Source organism: Centrocercus urophasianus, unplaced genomic scaffold, assembly GCF_019232065.1.
Source record: "Centrocercus urophasianus isolate 14NV4802_14NV808 unplaced genomic scaffold, USGS_Curo_1.0 seq_12, whole genome shotgun sequence".
Taxonomy (NCBI): Eukaryota; Metazoa; Chordata; class Aves; order Galliformes; family Phasianidae; genus Centrocercus; species Centrocercus urophasianus.
In genome coordinates, this window is record NW_024884364.1 from 54,040,911 (window position 1) to 54,056,572 (window position 15,662).

The 15,662-nt window shown below is 40.7% G+C and overlaps 1 protein-coding gene across 1 annotated transcript; it reads right to left on the minus strand.

Annotated features, from left to right (window-relative positions):
- Window positions 1-792: 792 nt before the first annotated feature.
- On the minus strand, window positions 793-15,279 carry NIPA1 (NIPA magnesium transporter 1). Its single transcript, XM_042810734.1, has 5 exons — window positions 15,109-15,279; window positions 12,182-12,229; window positions 8,516-8,606; window positions 7,163-7,323; window positions 793-5,849 (listed from the first exon to the last, which is right to left on the minus strand). Exons 1-5 carry the CDS (start codon window positions 15,266-15,268, stop codon window positions 5,338-5,340), a joined length of 972 nt encoding a protein of 323 aa, XP_042666668.1. The 5' UTR covers window positions 15,269-15,279; the 3' UTR covers window positions 793-5,337.
- Between the last annotated feature and the right edge of the window lie 383 nt (window positions 15,280-15,662).

Consider the following 15,662-nt stretch of genomic DNA (forward strand, 5'->3'; position numbering starts at 1 on the left):
ATCAGAGATGCTGTGTACAGAAAGAAAACCTCTGGTTTCCTGGTCTTCCTATCTCAGTACATTGCATTAATATCAGCAGTATCTTAAAAATAAGATTTCAATCCATACCTTGTGAGGAATCCATGTCGGTCTCTTCTAACGCATGCAAATTTTATACTCAAGAGACACTTTGCTTGTTTTAAAATAACTTTTAACTTTCACCAGCAGTAATACTGGTCTGTTCCCTAAGACACAAGCCTAAAGACCGAAACAGTTCCTCATCATGATCCCACCATTTGAAAAATGACATGCCTGAAAGTCATGCTTGTGCCAGTACCTAATACAAGTAGCTATGAACTTCAGATGAAGGATTACCTGGGCGGACACCATCTTCTGAAATGATTCCCTCTGTGGAAAGCTCTCTTGGCAAGAAATTAGACCAGTCACACAGGTTTCTTTAGCCTATGTACAGGAGAGTATGATAACCTTTAAACCAGTTTGAACTGACTCAAGCTCCACCAAACACTTCTGCCAGGAGGGTTTATTTTATATGTGAGCATACCTCAAGTGCAATTAAAACATCAAGGCTGCACTTTTTGGTAGATGCCACCACATGATGACTGAGCCTTTCAGATGGTAATTGATCTGTACACATGAAAGAACAGTCCATCACCAGTAAAAGAAAGGCTACAAAAGTAAGGAAAATAGCTTGGGCTCATGAATTGGGATTAGGCTGCACCACAATTAGATGAGTGGGAAAATACTTTTTTTTTTTGGCCTGTGTGATAAAGAGGAGGAGTCACAAAACAAGCATTGAGCTAGAAATAAAATCATTTATTTTAAAACATTACAGATTAATAAATAGATTAGTTATCAGAAAACTTAATAAATAGCCTCTTATAATTTACACAAGGCAAATACAACATGCCTATAACTATTTTTTAAAAAGCAAAGAGTAAGCTTGACTGGTAAGCCATTAACAAATATATATATATATACACATTATTTGAAAGCTAATAAAATAAACCATTTGTATGTAATCCATAGTGAGTATATTGCAATAGCATTGAAGCAACCTGATATTGTGTATTTGTTGCCGTCCACTTTTTCCCCACATCGCATCAGAACTGTTTTTTTTACATTCCAGGAAAACAAAAGTTAGAAAAAAAGAAAGTTCCACAGTTAAAAAAAAAAAAAAAAAGAATTAAGTTAAAAATACCCCATTTGTGTAACATTTCCTACTCTCTAGAGTAGCTGTTTAGAGAAAGAAGAAAACAAAAATCCAAACACAAGAAAACCCACCAAAACCACATATTTTCAGTTTTTAAGAAAGATTTCTTAATCTCTAACTTTGTAATCATTTCAACATTGTTGTCTGAAACACTTGGGCACTAATAGTAATAACTTTTTGCATCATTGGTGCCTCACATGGTACATTAACATTCTGCATCACTTCAGCCTGTATTCAGTAGCACCAAAAAATTATTTCAAAGATTGGTCTCTGTAAAGAAAAGACATCAGGTAATTGATCAATATTTGTTAATAATTGATTTAACAGTGCAGCTTCAGCTAGACAGCTGAGGAACATGTGCAGAATGCTTTATATTTACGAAGAAAGAAGGGTATAACATGTAAAGTCCAGTTTTAAGCACTCCATACTTATTAACCCCAGATCTTTCTTCAAATACAAACCCTCTATGTTTCAAATAAAAAGCAAAGCTAAACCTCACAGATTCTAGTATTTCAACAAACAAAATCCAGTGTTTTCATTTTTCAGTGCTAGCTACTTCAGAAAAATACGTACATTCAGTACAAACCAAGATTATTAATAGGAAGCCTCACTTGTCAAACTGTGATATGACAGGTTCTCTTTAACATTAGTTTCAGCTCACTAATAAATAGGCTCTATTTACATATATAACGTGTTGGAAAGTCAGTACAGCAGATAACCTTAGGTATTTTTCATTTCTATGTAAGTACTTAAGGTAACAAATTTTTTTTGGTTGTTGTATCAAAAATGTTTCTATTTTCCTACTGAGCATCTGAGGAATTTTTGTGTTTGACACCTAATAAAGATTGGGAGTGACACATGTAAACCCTCCATACACTGAAGGGGTAATCATCAAAGGCAAGTGAGTAACAAGTAAGTGAGTTTGATAAGTACAACAGATGCCAGACGTACAGAGTGAAACACCTTTTGTATGGGTTTGAATTTAACTCAAATGCATTCCACTACTGTAATCACTCCACTTTACACATGTAGGCTCCATCACTTCCATGAGGGAAAGCTCAGGAAACAGCTATGCACATTTGCTCCCTGAGATGACGGAACTTGGATGTCTTTTTCAAGTGCAGACAGAGGTGACAGAGGTGGGGAAAATAAAGAGGGAACAGCTAAAATTCAACTTCAACACTGCCTCCTCTTAAAATCAGAAAAGCAACTGGCAAAGACTAAAAAAGGGAGGAAGAATGATACCAACAGTGACAACAAAATGCTAATACACTTCTAAAGTTAGAATTGAACCAGGTCCAGGTGCAGCAGTACTCAAAAAACACTGTTATACAATGAACAAAGTAGCAAAACTAAAGGCTTCCATTATTTAGCATTCACGATGTAAAAGGCTGCAGATATAAATGATGTGCAAGGCCACGAGAATTTCTTTCATCTTATGTGCTGGCTTTTGACATCTGTTTTAAACAAGGTTAACCAGACATTTCTAGAAAGCTCATCATGGATGAGGAGCAGCCGGGGAGAAGACACCCATACATACATTTATCAGCTGTAAGGATGGCCAAAGGACCACAGACCATGGTTGCTACTTAATTCTTACTCTGCGTAGAGAGCGCTCATCAAGTAAACTTGCCTGTGTGTTGCAGAAAATGGCAAGAGTTAGATAGGGCAGTCAAGTTACAGTGGATACAATATTAACTAATAATTTGCATATGCACCTAACGTACTAGGATAGGCACTTTCTAAATAAATAAGAATGTTTTAAAACAAAACATACAAACATGGCCAAAGGAGGTCTGAGATAAGACCACAAACTTTTTCACTTTAACCTAAAGATCTTCATGGAAACGTTTGGAGATTTAAGGCTAGTACAAAACCAACATGCAACTTGTGATTGCGGATTTTGAAAAGGCAATTTGACTGCTTCAGAAAACAGCTAACATTGTTTTAAAAAGTAGGTCACTACAGGTCTCATAACATATGTACAATTCAGATTTCAGTGGAAAAAAAAAAAAGGGAACTAGGGTGACAAAACGTAACTGTCTGCTGATAACCAATATGCCATCTTTAATCAATATCGACAGAGATTAGTAACTATCTTCCATGGTCCAATTTGCCCCGTCTACCATTCTGAAACTTTCTAGAAATCATATGAAGTATCTGCAAATCCAAGATGGCCCCTTTTCTGCTATTTTATTACGTCAAGACACCCAATTTCTGTGCCAGTCTGTAAGAGAGCACATTTCTGCCAGTTCAGACCATGAATCCGGAGTTCACAGTTGTCAAACTGGCTTCCAAACAATAGGTGAGTTTTAAGATAGCATTAATTCACACACACAGACACCAAAAAAAAAAAAAAAACCACTTCAGAGTGAACACTATTACCTTCATTAATCAACATTTGTATTACCCTCAGCCAGTCACAAAGATTCACGAATTCTTCAAAAAACATCATGAACTTTTTCCAAATGCTGTCTTGGAACCATACTGGGATTTTGCTTGTTTCAAGAAACATCCTGACCCAGAGATCATTGAGTTCCACTGTCTGAATTCTGTTTTTGCACTCGAAATAAAAACAAACATTTCTTACTTTTCAAGCTTTCCTCACAAATTTTTGACTTGTGATTTTTTAACTACCAAATACAAACATGTGAAAATTAAGTATTTTTGACATACAAATGTTCCCTAAAAGGTTTAACCTAAACAGTTCAGAATCATTCCACTCACAGCTTAAGCTGTGTACTTGAGTACTACCTGTCAAAATATTATTGCTGAACTATTCATAAAGGTCTGTAAGTCAGTGGATCTGAATGTATGTTCCAGCTGGTTGCCTGAAACTCAGCTCTCTGAATGCCTGTGTTTTGTCAGGCTTCAATCTCCTTTTCCCAGGTTACAAGAGGACAAGGCCATCTTTTTCTGAGCAGTGAGAAATTTTATGCTCTTCTGTCTCAACCATTTATTTTGGTTTTGCTGCTTATTAACTACTTTGCAATATAGCTTCTTGTGTTTAGTCAATTAAAATCAAGTAGTAACTAGTAGAATCAAGGTATGTTGGCTGGCTTTGAATAGTCCTCTCATAGTTTACCTCTTCCCATTACAACTATGCCAAAGCTGTCAAAGCATCTAGGAGTTTCAATTCAGGCTAGTAAATTCTTCCAAAATGTGTCTCTCCTGGATGCTTTACATGTTTAGAATTTGAATACAGTCCAGTATTACTGACAGTGAGACTGAATTATTAAACCGATATAGGCCATCTGAAACAAATACATTCGCATTTACGCAGTATTTTTGGATTACAAAGGCACTGAAATAGTTCTGAGCTGCTTACGAAATAAGCCACCATATAGGCAATGAGTCTGTGCATCGTTTCCGTATCTTTTACAGACTTCGTCTCCCGATTAAAAACTCTCAGGTGAATGCGGTATGTCTTAATGCACATGTTACAAAGGAAAATGCATACCCTGAACAATACCATCAGCTGATAAGTAAGTAGTGAAGGATTTTAAGGGTTCACTGCTCTGTGTAAAGAATTCAATTTAAAACTCCCCAGTGTCTTCACCACATGGCAGACCAAATTGCCAAGACAGTCACTAAAAAGGACAGATCTGCGGTCCATAGTTCAGCCAACATTAGTCTCAGAATTCACAGCCTTGACGGTGAACAGATTGCAGTATTAACAAATTGTTCAACTCGCATTTTTTCCCTCTTATTTTTAAGGTACACATCACTCATGGAAAGGAATCAGATTGAGTGCATTAGAAACTGATGTTTTCTACCTACAAAAACAATACCTCAGGGACAGCCGTAATACAAGGATTCACACACAAGTCTGTCAGAATATCCTCACATCTCTTCTGATTGATTATCCTTTAAAGTAAGGAAATACAACAGTCTCTATGCTAACTCAATCCACGGTTCCAGTTAAGGTCATTTATTGTATTGACTGGGGTACAATGGAAAACTGCTCCTTTGAAACTGGATGGAGGCCTCCAATTCATTTCACGTAGGCCACCAAATCATCAGAGGCTGACTACCAACCTGAATCATATTTGAATCAGTGACCTAGAAATGAAAGGTTCTTTATCTTTCCCTGAGCCATCCAGTTTCCCCTCAAAAGAAAAAAATAATTAATCTGTCTTCATGTTAGGTTTATTTAAGTCTCCAATATTGAAGTTGAACTCCTTGAAGACCTGTATAAGAACAATTCCAATAGATACTGTAGTGAATCCACATGCCATTCCCAAGAAATCGACCACTCCTACATTACTCCATTCCCTGAAAAGGATGGCTGAAGCCAGCAAGACTAGAGTCGTAAACACAACATAGTAGATGGCTCCAAACACAGAGGAGTCAAAACATTCCAGTGCCTTATTGATGTACCTGAACTGAATGATAATGCTACATCCTAATACTGCCAAAAGTACCAGACAGAGGTACAAAGCCCTTTGACTTGACGGATTATTGTGAAAGATATCTTGAGCAGCCAGCCCAATGCCTTTTGTGCTGGGAACAGTGAAACTGCCCAAGAGAGAGCAAATACTGATGTAAACCATGATATTAGTAGGTCCATGAGCTGGAGCTATCCAGAAGATTAGCAGGAGAAGCATTAGCAGTACTACGCAGAGGTAACCCACGAAAACTGGAAAACAAAACAAGATAACAGCAAGGTAAGAACTCTTGGCATTCTAAAGATTTTAGCAGGCAAATCACGTCCTGTCAATGAACCTAAAGTACACATCACAGCTATGATTTGCTGTTGAATGCAGAGCCAAAACGCTGTGCTTTCAGTGATGTTGTGGGCACCTGAAACTAATGATGTCCTCACATTCTTTGTGGAAAGCAAATCATCAAGTAGTAAAATAGACAGCTGCACATTTGAACAGAACTTAAGATGCCTTTTCTTTTTTGTTTTTATTTAAAAAACTCTCTTCTGTCAGAGTTAAAGTCCCTTATGATGGGCAGCTGTGATAATACCTCATTCATCACTCATTTTACTAAAGCACAGCACACGGATCCAGCAAAAAGCATAAGCATAAAAACTGACTGCATCAACTGAGTGAGATGAGAGAGGACAGATGGAAGAACTGGGAGACCATATCATTTACATTATAGTGTTAGTATACAAGTTGGACTAGTGAAAAATGTTGCATGCTTTAAAACTTTAAATAATACATTTCCAACTCATTTTGGTCAGATAAATTAAATTTAGACCAGAGTATATGTTTTCTTTGCTTGCAATTTTTTTGCTTTGCTTTTATTTTTTTTTCCTTCATCCGTAACTATGAATAGCTGATGCTGTTAGGTTCAAGTTTCTCTCACCTAAAGCAATTAAAGTAACAATAATTGGAAGCTTAGCTCTTATGAAAGAAAATTAGAAGTGGATCTGGCACGTGTCAGCACTGGTATGTGTTATCCTGGGACTTCTGGGGTGTTACGAAAAAGAATAGGTATTTCAGCATACATCTCAACAGTCTATTGATACACACCTTTATCATGCAAAAAAAATTCATTTGGAACATAATTAACATTTAATATAAACTTAAAATTTAAAAAGAGTGGAATTAAAGGAGAAAAGACAATGAGAATTTTTTGTTCTGTATAAAACAACGTAAATCAAGATCCTAGAATTATAGCTTTCGTGTCTAACAAAGTGATACACTCTTCCAAAATTTTAGAAAGTTAAAAGCTCAAATGGCCACTGTTCTAAGCTTCCTGTGAAGGAAAACTTTTTCAAAAGCATCTATGTTTTCCTTTCTACATAGATGGATCAATAAATCTGAGGTATCAAGTCACAGTTTTCCTACACAAAAGCTGCACCGGTTTGCCTCTGTCATGTCATATTTTCTTCAGAAGTCAGCTCTCCTGTGTCATTTAGGTTGCTAGTTTCCTCCTCACGTGTTCTCTCAGTCAGCCTCACAAAATCATTCCGAGTTGAAAAAAGGAACAAAGTACCTGGATTTGTAAGTTTCTCTTCAAGCTCAGCCTGAGTCGTTACACTCTCAGACTTTGGGGAATGAATGATGAGAACAACAGACCCAGCGCAGCTCAGCAAACATCCCAGCTTGCCAAGAATGTTCAGTTTTTCTTTCAGCAAATAAGAAGCTAAAATGGACCTTTCACAAAGAAAAAGAAGAAAATTAAGCCCGAATACATCCTGTTAATAATGCAGTAAGTTACCTGCCATATGAATTTCCTTCTTAAAGAAATATTATCAAACATTAATGAATCTTCAAATAGCCTTAAACACACTTCTTACTTATAAAACAGAAGATTCATCCAGTCTCAGTTTTACTCAATCCTTGATGTTTCACCTCAAGAAAAGCAAACCAAAAAATCCACCAAGAAAAAAAACTCATTAGCAGATAACTACCTGTTAATGATTTGGAGAAATATCATTAAATTTTTATATGCTATACAACCATGAGATGAAAATCATCTTTGATTACAAAGATCCAAGGACTCAGCTCAAATATGTAGCTGACCAAAATATTAAAAGCTATGTGGTCTAGAATAAAATAATAGGTGGTGAGTAGAGCACCAGTGTAGAGCATCCTAGCATACAAAACTTCAGAAAGGGACGTGGCCCACACAATGTATATCCTCAAGTAGATAACCACTCCAGTCATACATAATTCAGCAGACAGCAGTAGGCAGGTGCAAAAATTCTCAGAGCAGCACTCAGCACTGTTTTAAAATAATTGTACCTTTTCTCTGCGGTAGCTTCATAGATAGTGTTGAGACACACACAGAATATTTACCTGTATATTAAAATCCATCCAGGAACATTCGCTGCCTTATTTTTTATCCCCTTCCCCTCATGTGAACATAACATTGAAGAAACTTTGAGCACCCATTTGCAGGGAAGCCTCTCACTTCAGGAAAGTGGGCCAAATCCAATTGAATTAAAATCAGCATCAATAAACACGTGTGGATTGTGGATAGCAGGGCAGAGAACAAATGTGAAACAAAGAGAAAGATCTACATAGTAAGGGAACTGTGAGTAAGAGAATGAGCAGAAGAGTCCAGAATAATCAAAATGAAGGGGAAAAAACAGTTGTTTAATGATCCCTACGGTCTGGAACAAATGAAAAAAAGAAGAGATTCAGGAATCCTTTCTTCACCACACTCCCACCACCACCAGTCTATACACATACTTCACTGGGCAAAGCAGAGCAGGCAAAGTTACAACTCATCACTACACTCATAAACCTGGCATCTCCTTAGCAGATGCCCAGTGATCACAGAGTCTATTTGATACCAAGTAGTAACAACATTGAAATAAAAACAAGAAAAATAAACTCTTACCCAAATGGAACACCAAGCGCTCCCAAGGGGGTCACTAACACAGTTGGGACTGCAGTGTAGGCCAAGAAATTCCCTATTTGACCAAGAGCCACTGTCAAGAGAACCAGAAATAAGTTTTTAAACCTCTCTGTAAAAAGAAGGAATGAAAAGTTACCCAATATTGTTTGAGAAAGATCGATTTAAGTGGAAAACAGATGTTACAGATCTGCTTAGCTCTGTTAATTTTGCACTTAACCCAAATGGCTGGAATTTTTATGTGTTAATGCAGGATTTGTTCAGAATGTGCATTCGTATAAAACGAACACACTGGCTTACAGTTTCTAACAGCAGTGTTACCTTTGGGAGGAAAAATAAGGACAGCAAACAAATCTAATAATGAAATATGAACTGCATATATAAAAGCTCTTCAATATAGAATAGAATGCTTCAACTTCTCACAGCATTATGCAATATCAGAAGAAATTCCTGATCACTGTAAAAAAAAAAAATATATATATATATATCCATACCAAATCACATTAACAGCCTCACAATCGTATTTTCACTTCTCCACTCCATAAAAGCCAGTTCTAAAATTTACCACATTATTGCACACCACAGCTGCGATAAATGCGCTCAAGTTTCCAGTAAACAAAAAAAAAAAAAAAAAAAAGAGAAAATGACTGGATGGTTTTGCAAGTGTTGGCAAGTTTACAGAACGTTTATAATAGGTCAACATGATTCTCACACAGTTACAATTTGGTAACTGGCAAAAACCCTGAGACTGAACACAGATTACATACAGCTCAAATTTCAAGTTGATTTTAAGAGCCATTATAAACATTTGAAAACATTTCAAGAATCCACACTGTCTTTCTGCTCAGGCTGGCACTGCCATCAACTATCAACTGTTATCATCAAACTGCTCTTCACACCTGCAAAGCACAGTGCAAACATTCATTAATTTATTAAACGAGCTCACATTTACATCAGTAAAAATGAAGACCTGTCACCCACAGGAAGCACGGAGGAGATACGCAAACTGCAAAAACTGCAAACATGGCAAGATTATACTAATTGAAGTCACTGAAGCTTTCTCTATATGCAAGAGCGAGCCAGAGAAGCTAATGAGCAGCACTGCTAGAGCACAAGCTGGTCCCTCAGTCAGCACTGGTCTTTTGAAAGGCTTTCAGCCCCTGGGAATGGAGTAACTCAGCTACCAGCCCCAGTTCTGCATTTTGGCAGGCACATGGGGCAGCTGTGCCACTATCCTCAAGGCATCCAATGGCTCTCAGGGACACCTTTTATGGAAGGCAGGACCCACCTGGCATGCTGTGGATCTGCAGATTTCACACTTTTCCAAGTTATTCTAACAAAAGTTTGTGCCTTTTTTTGGGTGTAGATCAGCTGACTCATCTTTCTGACTACAGAACACTAATATACGGCACCAACTCAAGACTCATAAATTAGGTCTCCAAAGCTTTAATCACATTGCACGTGTAATAAACCAAGTGAACTTACCAAAACTTTTCAGCATTACCATAGAATAGTAACCACTGTAAACAATAGACTAGGATTAACTAAGAGCAATTAAAAAAATCAAATCTAAGTAATAGTTACCATCTGCCTGTTGTTGAGGACCTTTGCTGCCAACCTATCCAGTCCTCAGTGGTTAGAAATTCATCTCCAGATACATCACTGCTGTAAATCAAGTCACTACGTCAGCTTGTGAAGGTACATCAGGCTTCCAGCTTGCAAAAGAAGCACTGATATCCCAGAAATTCTTGCAACACAAAGCTTGATGCACACTGACATGTCTACATCTGCAAGAAGATTGGTAAAAGCAGATCTAAACAGTGAAAGCTGTCTGCTTCATGCACCTCAGGGGCTTTACTGCAAACAAACTTTAGCTTCTTTCCACAGACTGAATCTATTCACAGCTAACACACATTAGGAATGTTCCTACAGCACATCTACCAGCCTGGTTTTATCACAAAAAAGTTCAGCTCACACTGAAAGTAATCAATTAGCTAACGAACGTAAAGCCAACTGAGATACCTGCAATCACTCTCTTGACTAGTGTTAAAAAAATTTAGCAGTCAAAAAAGAAGTCCCTCAGTAGAATCTGTAAGCCTTCCTTTGAAGTCTTCCAGTGGATCCCAAGGCCACAAAATAGCTAGGCAGTGTTATTCTGAGTTAGCATGCCAACGCAGAAATGCTTGTTCAGTGTCTGAACAAATACTGGAAAAACAAGTTGATAGAGTTGATGCTGGCTTTGATAGTTGTCCTAACTCCAAATTCCACACCTGAAAAAAAATATGAAATCTCACCCAACTAATTGCCAAAGAATTACCTTTCCCTAGATGCCACAGTTGCCTGCCTGCCCAGCCCTTGCTATTGCAGTTTGTAACGGTGTTGCAATAATGAACCTATAAAGTCCTTAATTGGTTTCTTTGTAAAATAATTGAGGCTGTGTTTTGAAATACCTGCACCTAGCTGATAGCCAAAAGCCAACTTAAATCAACCCCTTCAGCTGTTGCACCTTCAGCCAATTCAGGCAGCTCTTTTGAGCATGAAGTCGTTTCCTCTTACTCCTGTACCAAAAAATCTCCTATGTAAACTGTCTGTTCTGAACTTCAATACAGAAGCCTCACAGAGAACAAAAACAGTGACCAAAGCACAGATTTATTGCTTCCTAGGCAGCAGTGATCACGGAGTCAGAAGCCCACAGAGCACTAATTAAACTCAGCCTGAATTAGCTGAAGACTTGCTTTAGAAGCTCTGTTGGCTCCTACTCTTGCTGCGAACCTCATCCTTTGAGGGATCTATCAGTTTCCATTCCTTTTGTGCAGCTTGAGGACAACAAAGTACTTTGTTGCATCAAAGCAAAGGACATAGCTGGACTCATACGCTTCTCAGAAACTCATCAAAACATTTCCAAATAATCCACAGAAGGCTGGACTAGTGTCTATAAACCAGCTTTGCATTTAAACTCCTGTAGGTAAGACTAGGACTGAACTACAAAAGGAGAAAGCTAGTTACTCTGCATGGATTAAAACTGGAGAGTAAACTGAGTGTGAGGATTACTTACAAAGACACTAAAACTAGAACTGCACAGATCTCATAATCAGCACCACGTAAGGCTTCATATTAACCCAGCAAATTAAAAACGACGCCGAAACCGGAGCTACCAAACTAGAAATAGAAAAAGATACTGTTTTTAAAATTGAGGCTAAGTGCTTTCTGATCTAAAACATAATGTGCTCAATGAGCCCCTTTGTGCAGAGCTACAATTTCTTATTCAGCTTTGACTTTTATTAAAAACTGGGTGTACCAGTGCAATCCAGAAACAGAAAACATGCAAGAATCCAGTCAGAGCAGTGTGTGGGTGCCAAGAGCTGCAAGTATCGGATGGTTCAGAAAATCCAGAAAAAAAACATCTGATCTGGGTTTATCCCAGCTCTTAGCTTTTTCTAACACCATCAGACAGAACAGCCAGAGAGGCAGTTTAGTAAAAGTGGGATATTTCTGAAGGAAAGCAACTTCACTACAAGCGAGTGCCAGATGCAAGATTGGAAACCAGCTCTTGCCTCATTTTGCCACTTAACCACAACTTGCCCCTTCAAAAAAATTTTAAAAAAAATAATAATTAAAAAAAAAAAAAATTAAACCATTTAGGATACTTACTTGCAATAGTGCCAGACCACCATACTATATCTGTCAAGTATGAAGTACCTGGGAGAAGAAATATAGGAAGATGTATTAGAAAAATATGAAACTGCATTATCAGAACAACAAAATAGAACAATTCCAACACTCTCAACTATTAAGGATTTTTATCTTAACCTTTTTCCTCAAGGCAGACAAGTGGGAGGAAAACAAGAGAGAAAATAAAAGGTGTCCAGACCTGGCCTGGGGCAAATAAAACTGCCCAAGTCAGACCTGCTTAAGGGAACATAACAGCCAGAGGCTCTGATTTCCAGATTGGAATACCTATGCAACACTAATGCTATACGAGTTTGAAGAGTGTCCAAAACACCAGCAAATGCCACTTTAAAAGAAGTTTAACATACACATAGAAGCCACTACCAGGAGAATAGGAAACATATGGAAACAAAGAATTATTTGGATAAATTCATTTGTTAACATAGCTTCAGTGAAGTAGTATCAAGAATTTGTCATGCAAGCAGATTTGGCAGTATGGTAGTGTGGAGAGATCATTCTGTATTTGAATATCTGGAAAATGCTATGATTGAAACCTCTGAGCTATGGACATACCAATGCATTTCCAAGAAGCATAAAACCTCAGGATGGTCTTTCTGGGCCTTCCCATCTCAAGGATGACTATTTTCATGATGACCTGGACCGCACCAGGGAACCTGTGTACCCACATTTTATCAGCTCTGTTTCTGAAGAGCATCAATGCTAATCACTAGTTACTAAACCAAATGCTAGCTCCCATCAAACATGACTTGAGCAGAATATGAGAACAACATATGCCAGCTTTTCCAGCAATCCCACTCTGCCTTTACTTGGGAAAACACTCTCTTTCAAGATCTTCTGGATCAATAGGCAGTATTGCAGTGAGTACATTTCTCCTATGATGAAAGGCTGAAGGACTTGGGCTTGTCTAGTCTGAAGAGAAGGCTCTGAGGAGACCTCATTGTGGTCTTCCAGTACCCGAAGTGAGCTTATAAGCAGGAGACAGACCAATTTTCTCATACAGTCTAATAGTGACAGGATAAGGGGGAATGGCTTTAAACTAAAAGAGGGGAGATTTAGATTTGGTATAAAGAGAAAATTCTTCACTCGGAGGCGGTGAGGTGCTGACACAGCTGCCCAGAGAAGCTGTGGTGCCCCATCCCCGGAGGTGCTCAAGGCCAGGTTGGATGGGGCCATGGGCAGCTGAGCCGGTGGGGGGCAGCCCTGCCCATGGCACAGGGTTGGAACTGTGTGATCTTTAAGGTCCCTTCCAACCTAAGCTATTCTACGATTCTACAGCAAGCATTGTGAAATCCCAAATGAAAGAAAGATATAATAATCTGCAACTCTGGAAACTTATGAAATATTAAGCACTTGGAAATCACACTACATAATTGAAGCGAGATAGAAAATGACTAATGAAAATGGCCAGCTTTAGAGTGGGAGTAATCGTTTTTTAGACTTTTGTTATTGCATATAAAATTAAAACACTTGGGGGCACAAATTACAGAAAATATTGACTCAAGTAAGATAACTTTGCAAAATATTTGCCACCCGCTGCCGTTTCTGAGGATTACTAATTGCAACGACTTGATATTATTGACTCAGGAGAGATGACAGAAAAGACTTGCAGTGCCTCCTTGTTAATTATACAGCACCTGCTGAAGCCAGTGGAAAAAAAGACATCATCCGACACCGAACATCTTCATGTTCTTCATTCTGACTGCTAGGTTCAAGGCTACATGGCTTCACATTAAATAGAGAGAAACAGGATATTTGGCTGGATGTCTCATAGAATCATTTGAGTTGGAAGGAAGCTTTAAAGGTCACCTAGTCCAACCCCTAATGCAGAGACAGGAAACACTTGGGAAGACACACAAGTGAAACTCATTCATATCTCCAGAGCAGATGTTTCACAGCTGTGACACAGCTCCCACACAAACACACTCCCATCAGTCACCTAACTCAGGGCACTACTGAGGTAATGAGGCCCGACTGTACCACAAGATGATACCTTTAGCAGAGCTGGGCTGGAAAGTCTTTCCTTTCTCTTTTGTTTCCCTTACAACAAGCTCAGTAGTTATGACGCAGTGTAATTCCTCTATGGACAATAAAAATAGATTACAGCTATCTTGAAGGGAGAGCACACCTGTAAAACAGTGATTTACCCCAGACCCTTAATGTGAAGTCACTGTAGGAAGTGTAACAACTTGTTAGATCAGGCTGTCAGCTGGTGGTAGCAGAGCTGGAAGTTTGTTCTGCTCCATGCACCCACTGCAGTTTCCCTACACTCTAAGCATCGAGATGCTGCTGTTTGCAGCACAAAACACAGAAGACTTCCACGCCTCGAGCTCACATCCGTATTCTGGCCAGGCTGCTCAGACAGCACGCTAAGTTCCCGAGTAGGTTTACATCAGAAAACAATAACGAGGGATGGGATTTTCAACACGAGGACCAGCGACTTCACGCTGTGGGCGCGCCTTCCTCCACCGAAGGAAACCACCACGCGGCGGCCGTAGCTCGGAATGGCCCCGCCGCAGAACGAACCACAACGGCCCGAGACAGCGGCACAACGCGGCGGCGCCACACGGAAGTGAAAGAGCATCGCGTGCCGGCAGAGGCGCGGTTCCCAGCGCTGCGCGGCAGCGGGACAGCAGACAGGCGGGCTGGGGAGCGGTGACGATGACTGCGCCGAACGCGCCCTCCGTCCCTCACCGGAGACAACGAGCCCACCTTCCCCGCAGCCCACGGCCGCCTGCAAGGTGCTCCCGGCCCGCCCTGGCCGCGCCCGGGGCGACCCGACGTGCCCGCGGCAGGCGGAGCTCGGCTCGATGCCGCCGTGCCGCAGGGGAACGGGAGCCCGCTGCGGCGCTCCCCCCGCACTGCAGCGCCCTGGGCGGCGGGGTCCCTACCTCGCCCGCGGGCCCGCACGATCCCTTTCTTCTGCAGGACGAAGGTGGAGCCGTTCACCAGGCTGGACACCACGGCCACGCTCAAGCCCAGCGACACGGCGGCGGGGCCGGGGTTCTGCGCCGCCCCGTCCCCCGCTGCCGCACCGACCGCCATCCGCATCGCCCAGCCGATGGCTTCACGCACGGCGACTGGCCGGGCCCAGCGCTGCCGGCAGCGGTTCTGCACCGGGACCGCCCCGCGCTGCGCGCCCCGCCCGCCGGGGGCGGCTCCGTGCTGAACCGGGCTCGGGAACGGCAGCAGGATGACGTCATACCATCGCCTCCCCGCCAGCCCCCATATACACACGTACTCTGACGTCACGGCAGGGCGCTGTGTGAGGCGCGGGCCCTGTGAGGGCAGCGGGGTGGCCTGAGAGGGGTTCCAGCTTGAGCCTCCCTGAGGCAGCGCTGAGCCCCTCCCTCGGGTCTTACCGCTGCCGGTTTGGCGTTCTTCGGGCAGCACGGGAGGCATCGCGTCCTCAGGGGCAGCGTGACTCCTGGCCATGACGCGTTTG

What these genes read in the sequence shown, in the direction of transcription:
- NIPA1 (XM_042810734.1), bottom strand. Translation starts at nt 15,268, where the DNA reads ATGCGGATGGCGGTCGGTGCGGCAGCGGGGGACGGGGCGGCGCAGAAC. An exon ending in GCGCTTGGTGTTCCATTTGG is followed by an intron (nt 7,324 to 8,515) that starts GTAAGAGTTTAT and finishes TCTTTGTGAAAG; the next exon opens with GTCCATTTTAGCTTCTTATT. An exon ending in AGAGAAACTTACAAATCCAG is followed by an intron (nt 5,850 to 7,162) that starts GTACTTTGTTCC and finishes TTTGTTTTCCAG; the next exon opens with TTTTCGTGGGTTACCTCTGC.